At 45.9% G+C, this 18,500-nt stretch overlaps 2 protein-coding genes across 6 annotated transcripts in view; one reads left to right on the plus strand and one right to left on the minus strand.

Annotated features, from left to right (window-relative positions):
- Positions 1 to 977: 977 nt before the first annotated feature.
- Positions 978 to 17,295, minus strand: CPSF4 (cleavage and polyadenylation specific factor 4). Of its 4 annotated transcripts, none has more exons than XM_069084731.1 (8): positions 16,985 to 17,295; positions 12,130 to 12,180; positions 11,123 to 11,275; positions 9,533 to 9,628; positions 7,683 to 7,776; positions 5,477 to 5,549; positions 3,678 to 3,770; positions 978 to 2,003 (listed from the first exon to the last, which is right to left on the minus strand). In XM_069084731.1, the coding sequence occupies exons 1-8, from the start codon at positions 17,085 to 17,087 to the stop codon at positions 1,935 to 1,937; spliced, it is 732 nt and encodes a 243-aa protein (XP_068940832.1). In that variant the 5' UTR covers positions 17,088 to 17,295; the 3' UTR covers positions 978 to 1,934. The 4 variants fall into 4 exon arrangements, with proteins under 4 accessions (XP_068940832.1, XP_068940831.1, XP_068940830.1 ...); XM_069084730.1 differs by having other exon boundaries at positions 3,678 to 3,773; XM_069084729.1 differs by having other exon boundaries at positions 3,678 to 3,848.
- A 150-nt stretch (positions 17,296 to 17,445) lies between these two features.
- The window catches only part of PTCD1 (pentatricopeptide repeat domain 1), a 19,966-nt gene continuing 18,911 nt past the window's right edge, over positions 17,446 to 18,500 (plus strand). The window contains exon 1 of one of the 2 annotated variants that reach the window (XM_069084727.1): positions 17,446 to 17,580. The gene's annotated coding sequence lies outside the window, so the exon portion shown is untranslated. Of the gene's footprint in view, positions 17,666 to 18,500 lie in introns of both variants that reach the window. The other variant, XM_069084728.1, reaches the window with a different exon arrangement.

Consider the following 18,500-nt stretch of genomic DNA (forward strand, 5'->3'; position numbering starts at 1 on the left):
GTTCATGAAAATCATGATTTAACTTACAGTTTGTGGTAGATGACTTGTCACAATATAGAGGAAGAAATGTTTGAGTTGCCCAATAGCTACCAAAATGATTTTCCTAAAGCGCACTTTGATCATGTTGTTGCCCTACTTTGTAAACTCCAATGGTTCCCTATAGCTTCTAGGAGCTAAATAGAAACAAACTTCAAAAACCTTTCTTGGCTCCAACCTACCTTTTCAATCTTATTATATATTTCTCCCTTTCTATACTGTACATTGCCCAGCCAAACACATACAGCACTCCATTGCCTGTCTCCCCCATTCTTAGAATTTACTCTTGCCTCACCTTCTTAATTCTAAAGGAAACCTTATAGACTTTTCAGATCCTGCCACAGTACCTTCCTTCACCCCAAAAATTTACTTTGTATTTATTTTCACATATGTTTACTCGTGTATACCTCTCCCCTGATTAGGAATGTTTAATTTTGGTCTGCTAGCAAGAGTCTAATGCTTGTTGATTATTTGGGTTATTTTCTTACCAAATTGAATGTATATATCTTTCAAATTCCTAGGATTCTGATTTTTGTCTAGGATACACAAAACTGGTCCATTGATATTTTTAGTGGCAAAAGCAAGTCAATGTTTGTACAGACCTGACATGTATTAGTTTGATAGCAGCTTAAAAGCAGTATTATGTGCAAAGAAAATAATAATAAAACTTATAAATTGGTTAAGTACTAATTTGAAAGAATACATTTTGAGCAAAGCAGTATCAGCAAATGAAGGAAAATGTAGAAAGGATGAATAGGAGAAATAGGCTTGACCTCCAAGCAGTCAGACGTGAATATGTATAAAAGCTTGATCTGCAGATAGTTTCTTTAAGTAGCTAAGATGAAAAAGATAGCTAAATGCATCAGAATACCTGAAATGTCTTGCATGTTAACATGTGTATATTATACTTATATACCTTTGACCCATAACAGAGTCCAGCCATACTGTGATTTGTCTGCCCCACCTACAATAGCTACTATAAAAGACCATATCTTAGAAAGCAATCATTTTTTTTAAAAAGGCTTTAATCAAAATCATAAAAATTGTTGCAATTAAACTTTCATAGGCCCATTTTCCCTGAAAATTGCATTTGATAGTTTCACAGAGTTTCAACAGCATATTCAATTACAGGGTGGTTTCCCTCACATTCCAACAGCACCTAAGCAATAAGGAGGCATAACAACATTAAGATCTAACATTTTCTTGCCAATTGGGTCATCGATTAGAACAGATAACCTGTGGCTATGACTTAAGTCTCCTGTGAAGTTGTACTCAGTGTTGTTGAATTAAACTGATACCTCAAGCAGAAATATACCCTAATCTAAATGAGCACCTGACTCAGACTCTTTGCATCCTTCCTTTGAATTGCTGTTTACTTCTTGCTGCTTGGACCAACATGAGGCAAAAATCAAGTTTCCTTTAAGGGCTGACTACTCTATCATAGGCATTCCCTCTGAATTCAGCAGAAAGCCAGGTTTGAGCAACATAAGAGACCCTACCTTCTTACTGAGGTCACTTGGGTCACTTACTCAGGTCAGAGACCACAGAAGGCCACTTGTCTTTCAAATACATCACTAACAATCAAGCCTTTTAACAAATGGGCTTGTTGGGTTCAATGACAGGCATATGACACCAACTGAGGGTATCGCCCTCAGAGGCACCAAATAGCATATTTCTTTTTAAAAAGAAAACAAAATGATAGGGAAACTAGCAACCCCTAACCCTCAAAAAAAGTTTTAGAAAAGAAAAACCCTTCAGCCAGCCTCTAACAATGGCATTAAACAAGTCACAGATCCAAAGGACGGTGGTGGGATGCGCTCTCCCCTGCACAGTAGCTAGGAGGGAGAAGAATGGCTCCTCGGGCGCCTGCTCTTAGATCTGTCTTTGGCTCACGCACGTCACTGTCCACTGAGAAAAGCCAAGTGTCCTTTGGTGCATCTGTTGGCATAATGGCCTTTTTCGCCACACTGGAAACAGTGGGAAGAAAAGAGTATTTTCAAATTCTGACACATCCATAAATATCAAACAGGACCATTTAAATGTTTTTAGAGTTCCCAGTAGGAAAGGAAGTTTAGAAAGGAAAGAATGGTGAAGGGAAAGTCCCCGTCATGGAAAACATTTGAAGAGACAAAACCAAGAACCTGTGGGATCTGTTCCTACCTCTATTACCTTCTGCTGGATGGGCCAATTACTTACCTAAGGCCCAGGAAACCATATCAAAAAGTTCTTGGCTGGATAAGATGGGGAAGAGACTACAAAATGTGAGGAACCACCAGGGACTGAAAAAAAAGACTTGACACAGGTTGAGCTGATGGTGACCCAAGAACAAACCCCTCTCTTCACACACTGAGAAAGTCAGCTTTCCTCTTAACTCTTGTGGCTAGCTGAAGGAGAGTCATGACTGGTCGTGGTCTGTCTGGCCACTCAGGCAGAGGGGGAAAGAGTTATCTCCCTTCCTCCAAACTATTCTACTTTCTAGAAGAAACCTAGCTCTTGTTCAACCTTGGCTGAACACTAAATAACTACCACATATACTGCTTAAACTCCCTGGCCTGGGTCCCCTCTAGTAGTCAATGACTTCACTGTGAAAGGGATGAAAAACAGATGGACGGAGTTAGGTGATGCTTGGAGGAGTGAGCCTGGTAGAGTCAGTATTCACAGGCCACTAATTTGTGCGGCACTGAGGGCCAAACTTTCACTCTTGTCCCCCCTTCACACTACTTCCAGACTTTTTTTATGCATCAGATCTGGTCTTGTCATTGCCCTTCTCAACTTGTTACAAGGCTCCCTGCTGCCTCCCAAGTGAGGTTCAAGTACCAAAGGCCAGCACTCCGAATCTGCCAGTCTGGCACTGCACCTACTCACTGGTACTACCTCTCACGTGGTACATTCCGGCCCAGTCAGACTCCCTGCCCCCAAAACGACCCCATACTTTCCTGGCTCTATACCTTGTGCTTATTCACTCTACCCCTTCTCCATTTACTGAATTCTTTCCAATCTTTTAAAGCCCAACCCATGCCAACTCTTCCTGACTCTGCACGCCCCCATCCTACCACTGTTGATAACCCTTCCCAACTTCAGGCTTCATACAGCACTTTGCTTAGATGTTATTCTGCATTAGTCATTCATATGTGTCACATACCCCCAACTAAATTGAGCTCCACGAGGGCAGCCAGGCACAACACTGTACCAAGGAGGCCTGATAAATTATACTAAAACTCAGCAAAGACAAACATTTCTTTGGAGGTGATAGCACAGCGCAGTAGATGGAGGGGACCCAAATCTGAGTCCCAATTTTGTCATTACCTAGCTGATATGACCTTACACAATTCACTTCCCTCTCCTGTAGGAGCCTCAGTTTCCCAGTCTGTACAAGGAAGGGGTTAAAGATGAGCTTTAAGGTGCTCTATAACTCTAACATGATTCTATGAATCAAAACAAATCAATGCTGGCCTAGTAGTTTGGGAGTCATCAATAATCCACATATTTGAATAATGGTTTTAAGTTTACAAAGCTGACCGACAGTCATGTTAATTGTGTCCCCATGCCTCCTGATGAGCTACTGCAAAAGCAACTACATTTCCCAGGCATGCTCAAGTCACTTAACTTCTACCCCCAAGCAAACATCCAGCCTTCCTTACCTTGTAACACGTGACCTGCTCCAGCGGCCGGGGTCCCCTGTTGCCCACGTTGTTGTTTTGAGACTGCATGACCCCAATGACCTGCGGGGTTCTCTGCTGATTGGGAGAAGAGTTCTGACTCGTTAACTGGATCAAGGAGGACGACCTTTGTAATGGTGGATTGTTATTTTGCTGGAAAGAGTTACACAACACGGTTTTACTGAGGAAAACTCGTGCACATGTACTTTTCAAAGGGGGGGAGGGAAGGGATAAAAAGGATGGGACTTCTCCAAGGCTGAAGCCAGCAGGGAGAAGTACTTCCTCTGCTGCCAGGCTCAGTGGAGCAGGCAAAAGAAAAAAAGGAAAAAAACAATCGGGTGAAATGAGTTTCTCAGCCATACACACACATAAAATACAATCACCACACACACAAAAAAAGCCAAGACAAAGGAGGTCTCCAGGACCAAGTAAGATCTCAAGCCATTTAAGTTCTGGTTTTAAATCAAGATTAACAGCAGATGGTTATTAGGCCATGTGATGTAAGAGGAAAAAAAACTAGCCTGGGGAGGGGGGGAGGTTACCACTAAATTACTGTACAACCTCAGACAGGTTATTCTTAACCACCTCTGGGGACTTCTGGGTTGTTTTTTTTAACCTACAAAATGAAAGGTGTTGGACCAGATGATGTAAGGTCCCTCAAGCTCTAACATTTTACAGTTCTATACTGACAGACTGACAGTGGTTTTGACCAGAGCTATGTATGAAAATTCCCTTATCTCTTGAGAAGTCACTTGAAGGGTAAGATGGGGCCCCAGGGGGAGAAGCCAGAAAAAGCATGGATCTCTGACAGTAAATTCTTGGGTTGGTTGTGAGCATCTTACACATGGAATTCCAGCATTAGAAAGGTCATCCAGGCCATTCACCCACTGGAATAATCATCCCTAAGTCAAGGATCTCCAATTTTTTCCCAATGAAGAAAAATTGATTTCCAAATCTAATGATTGCTACAAAAAGGTTAGGGTGTACAAAGAACACAGATCACAGATAAAGGTGGAAACAGCCAACCAACTATTCTCAGATCCCCTAAAAGCTGTCAAGAGAGGGCACGTTTGCACAAGATCCAAACTGGAGAACAACCGAATTAAGATTTCAATTTCAAACATATTAATCAACCTGTGGAGATCTATGTCCTAAGTCATCCTGGCCAGATCTCTATGTGAATCTGAAAAGATCTCCACAGAAGGACATTTCACAACTTAACTTGGCTCCCATTACCCTCTCCAAACACATGCATTCACACGTTCTCTCTCTCTCTCACACATACATCTTGTTTTATTCTTTCTTCTAGCTTCTCTCACATGCTCAGACCAGATGAGGGGAAAATTCAATGAGAAAATCAATTATTTGTATTTCTTGACCTTAGCCAATCGCCTCTCTGTACTCACACTGGTGCCAGCAAGCTTTCTGCTCACAAACCTTGGCACCTCAGTTATTTGTTTTCAGGCAGGAATACAAGTTTCCAGGCCCGAATACAAAAGCCAAGCCATGACATGAGCATATCGAGACTGCTGACATAAAGACAAGTCCGAGACCACACCTTTCAGCCCTGGAAGGTAGTAATCTGGGTGCCTCAGGCTCTACAAAGTGATTGGTGGAAAACTGAAGACTTTTCCTCTGAAGTGCCCAACCCCACAAATATTAAGATCAAGGAATAACACATTTCCTTCATGTTCCCATGAAGCAGTTTCTAAACCTCAATGGAGGCTGACTTTGAGACAATGCTGCTGCTGCCCTAGAAAAGGCGGTGAGGGGTACAGTACCTTTGCCTGAGGCTGTGTCTGCTGAGGCAGGGGTGGCTGTTCTGTGGTCCCCATGGGCAGTTCAAATCGAGGGCTGGTTAGCAGGCACAAACAGACAGACACACAGAGAAAAGTAAACAATTCAGTTCTGAAGCTTGGACCTTTGGACAGTCCCATCAATGGGACAAATCCACTCTTCCTCCCAGCCTGGGCTCAGTGGCCAAGATGCTCAAGTACATTAAGAGAGGTCATATGAAGGGTTCCTTCTCTGCCGCTCCTACCATTTCCTTCAAGGTCTACTTCAAGTTCTCCCTCCTTGGTGACTTTGCCAGAGATATCCCTATCCTTGGACCTCCCACTTACTAACTATCACTCACGAGGCATTTACTGTTTTTTTCATATGTGTCTTCATTCTCTGCCTACATTGTAATAAGCTCCTTCAATTCAGGAACCATCTTCTTTTCTGTATCTTCCCAAAACCTTAAACAAAAAGTTCTTAGTAGCATGGCCAAGTGTAATGGACACTCAAAACCAGCAGAAGCCTAGACGGAGATCCCACAAGACACGTGACGGGCTATGTAAGAATGGGAAACTGTTTGCTGAGTTTGTTTCTCCATCTGAAAAGTGGGAATGGAAAATGAAAGAGTTCTCATAAGGATCAAGTGAGATGTGTGAAAAATGTGAGTGCAAAGCACTTTGTAAATATCAGTTATTATTATGGTCAGTGCCCTATAAATCCTTTTTTGACACCCAAAAAGCAGAGAGTCCATAGGTCCACCTCAACAACCAAAGGGTGTCAGTATTACTACCTTCATTAGGTGAGGAGAGAAACTGGAAAAGGGGGGTAGGGGGAAGGATAGGGAAGAGGGGAGACGCCTCCAGACACAGGCATGCTAAAAGAACACCTGGGAGCTGGCTCTGGTTCTCCTTTGGCTTAGTCCTTTGTCTTTTACCACTGTACCCACTAACAATAGGGTCCCATAGGATTTCACTAGCTCTTAGTTAATCTACCCCCAAAATAACTCTATTCAAAAATGTGAAGTAAGGGGCAGCTAGGTGGTGCAGTGAATAGAGCACCGGCCCTGGAGTCAGGAGGACCTGAGTTCAAATTCGGCCTTAGACACCTAACACATACTAGCCATGTGACCTTGGGCAAGTCACTTAACCCCAATTGCCCTGCCTCCCCCCCCCAAAAAAAAAGCAAAAAAAAAAATGTGAAGTAGGTGAAATTTTTCTTCTATATCATAAGCCTCCTCTCTTGGAGTTGCATCACCTGCTAGCAGTCCATGTTCCATGAGCTACGCTAGAAAGTGCTCAGAAACAGGTACCCCCCTCTCCTCTCTGCAGAGGTAGGAAACTACAGGTGTGGAAAAGATTCTGTCAGACACTGATGTGTTGGCTGGTACTGCTGAGTTGCTTTTTTCCCCTTGGAGTGCAGTAGAGAGAGGAGGTATCTATTCAGAAATGACGGGGATATAAAAACAAAAGGTATCAATACACAGAATTTTTTTTTTAAGAAAAAGATGTGATAAACTCAGCCAAGCTAAGATAAAAATAATAGGTAAGATTCAGAAATGTTACTACTATTCTCTAAAATATTTACAATGTAACGGCACCAGAGGCAACAAGCTAAAAGGACACATTCCCAGCACGCAGCCACAGGTGGCTCCTCCGCTCCTGAGATCCCAGCACACAGAGAGCCAGCTAGCCATCTGTGTGTGAGGCGGATCCCATCCCAAACATTCCACCTGTCAATATTTGTAAAAGAAACTTTAGTGCTGTACTGCCACAATAGGCTGGGAAAAACCCCTCAAGAGTCCCCAAGACGGAGCCCTGTTAACAGCTCAAGTACCTGAACCAAAGGTGTTATCTGATCTTACCTAGCTTTCTCTGTAACATCTGGCACAGCACACTGCACAAACTCTCCTGGGAGATCAAAGAAGCACCACAGCTTCCTAGACTGTAGCAGTGAGCCCCCCCCCCCCCCGGGCACTAAGCCTGTGGGCAGATGTTCAATGACCACCTGTCAGGAATTTTGTAGGGAAACTCTCGGTCAGGTTGAATGGGATCAACTCTGAGCTTGAATGATTTGGCCAAGATTCTGGAATTCTCTCTCCATGATCAGTTTTAATTCAGACAAGTAAGTAAATTTCAGTTTAAACTGGGCTTTGACTATTGGGTCAAGACATGTAGGGGGGAGAAAGGATGAGGATGAGAAAATACTCACTGTATGAATTTACAGGAAGGCCCTTCTGGACAGAATCCAACCAGGTAATTCACACAAATGACTCTCCTGGTATGCCTGTGCCTGCAGAGGGGACCTGAAAAACCAAGTAGGGTAAAGCCCTTCATTCCTCAAAGTGAAAACTGGGGTACTCCCAAGACCAAGGCCAGTCCTAGAAGACCCTGAATAAGTCTCACTCACCATCTCTCCTCCCCCCCAGTTCTCAACACAGATGAAATGTGACAAAAATAAAAAGGCTGGAAAAGAAAAAGAAGGCAATGAAACATCTAAGGGGAACAATAATTTTAGTGTATGCCATGTATGCAAGAGGGCAGAATTACTACTAAGCAGCCAGTACGGGTTGTTTTATGTTACCTGTGTCCATGGACATGAGTAATAGCAGCCTTTCATACCTTTTCCAGCACCCAAATCAATGCCTGGCCATTGTACTTATTCATTTCAATTCAATTAGCATTTAGTACACTTCTTTCCTAAGGCCATGGGTAATACAAAGACTAAAGGGAAATCAGTCCTTACCCTCAAGGAGTTTCCATTCTCCTAGAGCAGGGGTTCTCTGTGTTTCAAGGCTTTTCTCAGTAATATTACATATTTTATTCCATGCATCTAAATGTTTTTTTTAAGGAATCAAAAAATCTAAGAAGCCCTGGATCCATTGAAACAAACAAATAAATCTAATTTGAGGAGGGAGACAACACAGACAACCAGAAAGTTCAGGAAAGACCACCTGTAGGAAGTCGCAGCAGAGGAAACTTTTAAGGAACTTAATGAATGAGAGGTGGTAGTAAGGAGAGATGTACTCTGGGGGAAGGCATCCTGCACAAGGCACCAAAGCATGGAAGGCAAAAGGGAAGGCCAAGGTTAGAAAACAGCAAGTAGGGCCAGTTTAACTGGAAGGTAAATTCATTAAGCAAAGTAATGGAAAATAAATCTGGAAAAATAGGCTGGAGCTAACCTGTAAAGGGCTTTTAATGCCTAGTAAAGGAGTTTGTATTTTATCCTAGAGGCAACAGAGAATCGAGAGAGATTCTTTTTCTTTTTTGGTTTGGGGGTTTTCTTTGTTGGGTTTTTTTTTCTTTTTGGAGGGCAATTGGGGTTAAGTGACTTGCCCAAAGTCAGCCAGCTAGTGTGTCAAGTGTCTGAGACCAGATTTGAACTCAGGTCTTCCTGACTCCAGGGCCAGTGCTCTATTCACTACCCCACCTAGCCGCCCCTAAGAGTGATTCTTAAACAAGAAAGTGACATGGTCAGACTTCTGCTTTAGAAAGATGATTTGTACAGCTATCTGAAGGACAGATCGGAGAGGGAAGAAGCTGAAAGCAGGGAGACCAATTACAATAATTAGGAGTCTGAATCAAGGTGCTGGCCATGAAAGCAGAAAGAAAGAAGTCAAAATTAACAAGACTTAATAACTGCCTGCAAGTAGGAGGTGAGAGAGAATCCAGAGCCCAGAGTGACTCTGAAGTTGTAAACCTGGGTGACTGGCAGAATACATCTGGTAAGGGTGAATCACAAATGGGTGAAGTAGAATAGAAATCACAAGCTACATATCCCCAAACTGATCAGAGTGGAGGTTAGGGAAGGACACCCAAAATGATCAATACCACCTGCTGAACCAGTTGTGTTGATGGGCATTGTAAATGAATGAGTCTTGCTCTGAGGTCTGAACTGTAGGCCCAAGGTTTTGGCCTATCACTTCTGCCCCAGCTGTGTGGTGCTATTAACCGTGAAAACTCCTTCCCTGCCTTTAGGCCATGTTAATGCTACCATTTGCTAGGGCAAAGGATGCTACTCTTATATTTTTCCAGAGCAAGCTCACGTCTCTGTAGACTCACCATGTTTGCAGAAGCCTCGGTCATACCAAGGGCAATCTCTGATCTTGGATTCCGGGTCGATGTGGAGAAAGGGACATTCTTTGTTACTGCACTCCCCTGAGCAGAAGTCCAAACACAGGCATGTCAGAGGGCTCCAGATTACAGGGGGAGGGCAGGGGAAAGAACCACAAACTACCCAGAGAACTGAAGCCTCCCCCAGAATAACCCAAGGCGGGCTTACAGAAGAGAGTGAACCACGTTCTGTCTCTCAGACATCAGACCCACTCTTGCTCCCACAAACATGAACACCCACCTCGTGCTCTGCCTCAGGCCTAAACTCCCATGGGTGCCTACACTCACTGCAGGAGGCAAGAAAGGCTCCTGGCCATCTGCTGGCGCTTCACTGCCTTTGTTAAAGTGCAGCCCCTGTTCCCTTGCTAGAAGGGAACTTGGCCCATGTGGTCAATGCTCAAATAGAAGGCAAGAACTTAGAATTCCTGGATCCAATTTCCATCTGCTACTCTGTATTTTTTCACCACTGTGAAAGAAGACACCTGAGTCTATCCCGATGTAAAATGAGGATCGCAGTGCCTCTGAAAAAATTATCATCATCAATAAGCTCTCCAGTATTTTGGAGTTTATGTCTCTTCAGGCATTGGGATACATGATTATTCACATTTAAAGCATACTGCCTCCTCTGATGACAGTCCTCCATATGGCTCAGCTGGCATTTAGATGCTACACCACAGCTCTCCAAACCCAGAGCTGGGCCATCAAGGGGAGAGGAAAAGGAAGGGAGACAGACCTTTATGAAGAAGGGGATTCCGTCTGCCCTGGCCTTTCAGCACAGACCCTACCAACAACAGAAACTGTACTTGGGAAACCCACCTCTGGAAATAGAGAGTCCAGTGGAACCCGACATTCACATGTCTATAAAATATTCCTCTACTAAATCCCCAATGGCAGCCCAGAAGACTGTGCATTCCCACTAGCACTAGGCAGCTATCTTTATGGGCTAGGGCAATTTTAGTGAGCTGACAAATCTCTGTAATAGAGACCACATGGTGCCAGCTCTCATTTCAGCATTCTCTCAAAAACAAGGGCTAGGAGGGTTCTCCTATTCAACAGCCACCAGCCCTCATGTTCCTGGCCACCGGTCAAGCAATCTGAATACACAGGGCAAGTAATCTTGAGCATCCTTCAAAGTCCTTCCAGGTGCTGAGACACCAGGAACTGAGGCTCAGGTGGAAGAAAACAATCAAAGAGCTGACAAGGTCCAATTAATTGCTGCTTCAGAAAAATGAGATGTAATGGGAGTGGCAGACACTAGTATTAAGAGAAAAGATAACCCACAAAGGGGTAACCCAGGTCAGTGAGGCACTAGCTACAAAGCTAGAGACACAAGGCAGTGCAGGACTAAGTACAGTCTTAGCTCTGCTCCTGTGTGACCCCAAGCAAGGCATTAACCTTTCTGACTCAGTTCCCCCACCCACAGCTACTCCCAAGGCTGCTGCAGCCCCTGCTGATTCAAGGGGCGAGGGTTCAAAGAGACACAGGATGGGAGGCGGAGTGGCCTTCGGCTCCTGTGCCTGGCCTGGCCACACCCTTTACCGAATTTGGAGTAGAAGTAACACTCAGGCATCTTGGTCATATCATACTCATGCAGGAATTCGCACTGGTCTCCCTTCTTGCACAGTCCTCGAAGCCAATGTTTGCACACAACAGTCTTCTCGCCACTAATGTGACGGAATGGGCACATCCCCCCTGCCAAAAGAGACCAAGACATTAGTGGGTGAGTACACCGCACCCTCCTCTGGGCCCAGCCAACACACTGACTCGAGGGCAATGCCAAACGATCCTAAAGGAGCTCTAAGCTTTGTTGACATTAAAGTACCCTAGGGTTTACACACCATCTCCTTTTAACTATTCCCCAGAGGATACTGGTGTGCAGGAAAGAGAGGGCAGTAGAGTGGGAAGAGCCAGAGGGTCTGCGCCTGTTGCTAAGTCACTTGGGCAAGTCCCTAAACTTTTGGATTTATTTTTGTTAGACCCTGGCCCTACCTATCTCACAGGATTGTCATGAGGAGCAGATGAGAGGACAAGTGGAAGCATGTGGAAGAAAACAAGATGCTCTTACGTGAATGGGCTAACAGGAGTTTGCCAATGGGTAATAAGCAGGCTGCATTAGATAACATACAACTCCTTCCAGATGACAAGAAAGACTATGGATGAGGATTCAGTGGCTAAAGATGGATGGAAAGCTCCACCCACTTCAGGACACAGAACTTGTCCAGTTCAGTCAGGGTGTCCTTAGTTACGTCCCATATTCTAGGGTTAGTGGCTTGCCTCTTAGAGAAGAGCAAAAGGTTAATCCCAAAAAGCAATATGCTTAACAAATCAGAACTGGATCCAATTCCCAATGCACCCAATCACTCAGAGAACCAGAATGCAGATGGCAAAAAAGAGGCTGACCTACAGACTGCACCACCTGCTTATTTCTTGTCATCTGTAAAAAGGAATAGATAACACTTGCCATGCCTACCTCAGAGGGGAGACTAGCAAGCTGAAACCTAGGCACAGGGAAACAAACGGCCCAGGACCTCCAGAGGACTTCTTACCTTTTCCACAGGCAGCTTTCAAAAAGAATTCACAGACAGCAGCCCCCGACTCTGTGAAGAGGAGAAATACCAAATGTTTATCTGACAATATGTCAAAGGCCATCTGCCATAAGATCCATCTTTTTCATCTCTCCATCCAAAACCTTCTAAAATCACTTCTTACTCTCTCTTCATTCCTCCTGGAATATAGACTCCAGTTATCTAATGAACAGGTACTGTTCACTGTTCTCCTTGCCACTCTAAACCAGCTACACTCACACCTGGTCCCCATCCCTTCCTGTCTCCTCCAACATACAGCCCCCACAAACCTTCCCCTCTCTCTAATCTCCTATCTCTCCCTATCCATCCTGGCCACCCACACACCTACTCAAGTCTCACCATTATTAAAAAAAACTCTAAATTAATCTTGATTCCCTCAAGTTATTATCCTCTATGCCCCCTCCCTTACACAGCCAAACTCCTGACAAAGCTGTCTAGAATCACTACTTCTATTTTCCTCCTTTCATTTCTCTATGCTTTGCAAATTGGCTCCTGGTTTCATCACTCAAATGAAAACGCTCTCTCCAAAGCTACCAATGATCCCTTCATTACAAAATCCAATGGCTTTTTCTCAATCTTGAGGCCTCCTGATCTTTCTTTGCAGCATATGTCACACTGACCACTGTCTACTAGATAATGTCTCCTCTTTGGATTTTAATGACACTGTTTTATCTTCATTTTTCTCCCATCTGACCACAATCTCAGTCTCCTGATCATGGATCAACATCCATGTCCTACCCTCTGACTGTAATGTGATCTGCTTAACTCCCATGGGTTTAACTATCACCTCTTTGAAAATGAATCCCAGACCTACTCCCTTTTCTGAGCCACAGTCCTGCATCACCAATTCTTTCCTAAACATTTCAAAAGACACATCCACAAGATACTACAAACACTATATCGAAATAGAACTTATGCTCTTTCCCTTCCCAACTCATCTCTTTTCAAACTTCCCTGTTATTGCTGAGGACACTGCCACCCTTCTAGCCACCCAGGTGCTCAAGCTCTGAATGACCCCTGACCCCTTAGTACCACACACCTCAGTCAAGTATTGTCAATTCTACCTCCACAACATCTCTCACACTGGTCCCCTTCTGCTGACTCACATGCCCCCCCCCACCCCAGCATGTCTGCTAGGACTATTTCAATAGCGTCCCAACCGGTCTCTCTGACTCAAGTCTCCCTTTTCCAGCCCAACTTCCGCAAAGCTGCCAAAGTGACATTCCTAAACACAAGTCCAACCAGCAGCACTCTCATAAATTCCAGGGTTCCCTTATAACCACTAGAATTAAACACAAACTCTTCCACCTGGCATCCTTTCACAACCTGGCTCCAACCTACCTTTCCAGATTTATTATATGTTATCCTACTTCACGTCTTCTATGATCCAGCCAAACTGGCTTTCGGGCTATTTCTCCACAAACTACAGTGCACCTTTATGCCTCTGCAGGCTGCCTACTGAGCCCAGAACACTCTGCTCTCACTTCTGCCTCTTAGAATCCCTTGCTCCCTTCAAAATTCAACTAATACTGCCTTCTACATAGTGCCTTTCTCCATCCCCTTGGACGCTAGTGCTTTCCAAAAAAATTACTTTTGATTTACTTTGTATATACTTTGTATAAATGTACATGCTGGGAGGTGGGGGGATGGCAAGTTTCATTTCTGTCTATATCCCCAGAAAACAGAACATAGCATGCGCTTAATAAATGTGTTGGTATTTCATTCTACTGCCTTTCACATACCCCTATTCTATTTTTTTTTCTTGGAGGGGAAAGGCAAGGCAATTAGGGTTAAGTGATTTGCCCAAGGCCACACAGTAAGTATATCAAGTGTCTGATGCTACATTTGAACTCAGGGCCTCCTGACTCCAGGAGTGGTGCTCTATTCACTGTGCCACCTAGCTGCTCTGCATACCCTCTATTCTAGTCAGTTTAGCTTGCTACAGCTGGTCCCCATAAGGGACATTCCATTTCCTATTTCTATAACTTTATACAGAAGGTCATCCAAGTGTAGAATGCAAACATAGCCTTCTCATTTCTCTACCTAGCTGAATCCCACATTTCCTTCGAAAAAGGCCCAGGTTCCATCCCCTGAAATTGAAAGCAATCCCTTTCATTAATGAAGCCCTCTGAATATCAAGAAGTTTTTCTTTATATTGAGCTTAAATCTCTCTCTGTAACCTTAGTTCACTGTCCTAACAACCTAGACTGCTTTTCTTTCTAAACTTCAAAGGCTTTTTGAAATGAACTTCAATTCCAAAGGCATTCTGAAGCTTTTTAAAGGAAGGACTTCGATGTTCAGAAATTTTGCTTTAAGGTCTTTTTTTAAGTATCAACAAAAAAGCAATCCAGAAATTTAACATTCAAAAGTTAAAGATTAAACCCGCCGCCTTCCATAAAGACTGAAGGTGATATCTGAGATTAGGACTGGCATTCTAAGCCTCACAAAGTTTCTCACTCACCACCCCAGACCTAGGAACAACCATTGGAGTTTGAAAAATTCACAGGTCACACAAAGGGTAAGGGTCTGAACTTGGGAATTAAGAAATAACTTAGGCACAGTGTGATAAATCTTAGCCAAGTGTTAGAGATGGTCCTGAACAACCGATACACATGTAGGAAGCCTACTAGGGTCAAGAAGGTCCTTTGTTATACAAAGTGGGGGGAAAAAGTGTTAAGACCTGGTCCCTGTCCTAAAGAAGTTCATAGTCCAGACAGGAAGAAGAGATTTGTTTCAGACAGATACAAGATAAATAACAACATCAAGCAGTGGGTAAGTAGCATAAATAACAAGTCCTGTTAAAGGTTTCAGAGCAGGAATCAATCCATCCAGGTTAAGAATGGCTCTACAAGCTATTCAAACTAAAGGAGGCTTGTGGGGAGTAAAGAGTAAAGAACCTTCTTGTGTTCATCTGTTGTTGGGTGATGAAGGGAGGTTACAATGTATAAATCTTCCTCCTTGAACAGGAGATGTACTTAAGTTACCTCCTGTTGATTCTCAATTCTCTGCTTTGCTGTCCACAGCAACAGGAAAAGCTGCCCAGCCCAGAGCCCCATCACTGAGCTGTCCACTCAGAAGCTAGAATGCAAATTCAAAGTACCATAGACTTAAAGTATTTCAGAGCTGGAAGGGGTCTCAAAGGTCATCTAATCTAACTTGTACTTGACCAGGAATCTTCCTCCACTGCCTCCCCCAAAAGTGATCATCTTTGAAGTCTCTGCTTGAAAACATGCAGCTGAGTGGGAACTCACTGGTTCCTGGCCTGGCCCAACCCATTCCACTTTTTGCCACCTGTAATTATTGCGAAGTTTTTCTTTATAAAGCCTGATCTGCCACTGTAGCTCCCGCAAACTCACTGTTCCTGGTCCTGGGTCTTTCTTCCAAATGAAAAGCCCTCATATACTCAGAAGCCAGGATCTATGTTCAAAGTCTTTTCTACCCCAGTTCCTTCAACCAGAGTTTCTTCACCATCCTCACTGGTCATCCTCTTCTGGTCAAATTCTAACTTGTTTATCTCCTTCCAAAAATGTGATATCCATAACTGAACAAAATACCTCTGATATGATCTGACCATAGGGATGATTTTTTTTTTTTTTTTTGCAGGGCAATTGGGGTTGGACTTGACCAAAGTCATATGGCTAATAAGTGTGTTAAGTGTGTGAGGCCAGATTTGAACTCAGGTCCTCCTGACTTCAGGGCCGGTGCTCTATTCACTAGGCCACCTAGCCACCCTGGGATGATTTTTTTTTAACTTAATCATTCAATCACTAAACATTTATTAAGCAGTTTATGCAGTCTTATACACTGGGGATACAAAGAGACAAAAAGATGGAAGACAACAAGCCAATAAATAAATACAAAGCAAACTGCATACAAGATAAACAGGAAATAATTAACAGAAGAAAGACACTCAGAACTAAGACTGGTCTGGAAAAGCTTCCTGTAAAAGTCGAGATTTTAGTACCACGGAAATTTAAGACTTCACTGTACTGGATTCTGGACGGCTCTGATTTAATAATGGAAAAATTGCTTAACATTGGACAGAAATTTCTGTCTCTACAAAAGGTAGAGACGTTTGGAATTTCGAGTCCTGCCGATGCAACCATCCGATGATCAATTTCCTGCCCATAAAGTGAAGATGACAATAATCACGCTGCTGTCCACGTAAATACACAACATAAACGGGAGCCCCTCCGGTTAACATGATTGCTGCTGCTACCATTCATTCCACCCTGTGCTACTCCTTCTGCCCTTGAGGGCCAATCAAAACGACTGAGATCCCTCTTTCCGCAGCGCCAACCTTTCAAAAGCTGGAATGCAACTCCAGGCAACGCGTCCTCCCCGCCGGCCTTTTCTTATAAATACCCCCAATTCCCACGAGTTCGGGGGCGATGGACACCCTGGCCTCGCAATCGGGACGAGCTCGGGGGCTCCGGACAGGGGAGATGGAGGAAGAAGGGGAAACCAGTGGGGGGGTTGGGGGGGAGGGGAAAGGAAGAGGGACAGGAAGTGGGGGTGTTAGGATTAGCTAAGGGCCAACTTCGGGCGCCCCGTGGTCCAGCCACGAAGGGCTCCATCTACACCGAGGTCTGTCATTCGTATAGGCACTAGAGGACGAGGACACTAGGGCTGGGGTCAGAAGACCCGGGTTCAAGTCCCGGCTCGGGTTCACTTCGCGGCTGCACGACCCTGGGAGAATCCCACCCGTTTTAATTTGGGCCTCGATTGCCCCATCTGTCAAATGGAAGCACGACCCCCAGCCGGGAGAGGCCGGAGGAAAGAGAGGGGAGGGGTCGGCCCCAGCGGCCTGACTCACTGTCCATGCCGGGGAAGGGCAGCGGCTGCGCCCCAAGCTGCTGCTCCACCGCGATCTCCAGGTCGAACTTGATGTGGTCCACGCTCGCGATGAGCTCCTGCATCGTGGCGGCCGGCGCGGGCCCTCCCGGGACCCCGATCGTCTTCTTCTTCTACTTCCTCCCTCTGCCTCCTCTTCCTCTACTACTACCCGGGACCCCCACCCGGCCCGGCCCGGCCCGGCCCGGCCCGGTACGGTCCGGCCCGCGCGCGCTCTCCCCCTCCCTCTCTCTCTCTCTCTCTCTCTCCTCGGACTCCTCCTCGGCCCGAGGCCGGCGCGCCACCCCGCCCCCCTCCCCGCCGCTCTTCGTGCCTCAGCCCGCCCCGCCCCCCGCGGGATGCCGGGAGCGCGACCTCCGACCCCGGACCATCGGCGACCAATCGGGCGCTGGAGGAGAGGGAGGCGTGGCTTAGGGAGCCGGATGCGGACCTATCAGGCGCCGATCGCGGGGGCGGGCAGCCTCGCGGGCTCTGACGTACGTTGTCACGCTGCTCCGCTCGCTCTCGTTCTCCCCGGGCTTCCTTCCGATAGCCGGCAGCGGAGGGGACCGCGTGCCGGTGAGATTTCTGTGGGGGCCTCCGGGGCGCATGTGCGCCTGCGCCCGGCGCGCGCAGAGGGAAGGGGGACCGGGGAGACGGGAGGGTGAGTGCCGCCGGGGAGGAAGCGTGGGGGGGGGGGGGTCTTAGTGCAGTGGGCGTCGGGGAGGCCTGAGTTCAAATCCTGCCGCCGTCACTCAATAATGTAACGTGGAATTCTCTCTCCACCCCCCCACCCCCAGCCCCGGCATTTGTATCTGTAAAAATAAGTCGCGGGAGACCTTAGATCTCACTCCCCATTTTACAGAGAGGGAAACCGAGTCCTGCGAAGAACCGGCTTGCTCTCCTACCTGCCCAACCCCAAAGTCAGCATTCTTTTCCCTGCCCCTCGAAGGCTGTACCTATTCCAGCTTCCTGGCGGTGAGGACACTCACCCGAGGCTGTTCAGACTCCAGAAGGCTTAAAAGTCCCGAAAAGGAGGCGTTTCCGGCCTTGGCCCCCGCGCCCCCCCAAATTTGAATGGACTGAGCCTTCGCTTTGGAGTCGGGGCCCTGGACTCAAATCGTGGGCTCACCCGATTACGCCTACCCTTGGGCGAGCCACGTCCCATCTGTAAAATGAGAGGGTTGGGACCCCTGAGGATGCTTCCAGCCCCAGATCTGATTTTGTGCCCTCCCCGCTCAGCACACATACACACACACACTCTGTGCACTACCCTATATACATCCATTCTCACTGGTGGGACGCGACCATCAGCAGTGCCCTTACACACTTCACTTGGGGAGGAGCCCCTGGGGATGAATGCCTTAGAGCTTGAACCCCTGAGGATGCTTCCAGCCCCAGATCTGATTTTGTGCCCTCCCCGCTCAGCACACATACACACGCACACACACACACACACACACACTCTGTGCACTACCCTATATACATCCATTCTCACT

Source organism: Petaurus breviceps, unplaced genomic scaffold (genome assembly GCF_028583685.1).
Source record: "Petaurus breviceps papuanus isolate PSGF00001 unplaced genomic scaffold, PetGlider_PUasm1.0 175, whole genome shotgun sequence".
NCBI classification, from domain to species: Eukaryota; Metazoa; Chordata; class Mammalia; order Diprotodontia; family Petauridae; genus Petaurus; species Petaurus breviceps.

Coding starts and splice junctions, on each gene's coding strand:
- CPSF4 (XM_069084729.1), bottom strand. CDS start 17,087: ATGCAGGAGCTCATCGCGAGCGTGGACCACATCAAGTTCGACCTGGAG. Junction 5,550..7,682: donor CCTTCCTGTAAATTCATACA/GTGAGTATTTTC, acceptor CCTGCTAACCAG/CCCTCGATTTGAACTGCCCA. Junction 3,849..5,476: donor AGACACAGCCTCAGGCAAAG/GTACTGTACCCC, acceptor AACTCTTTCCAG/CAAAATAACAATCCACCATT.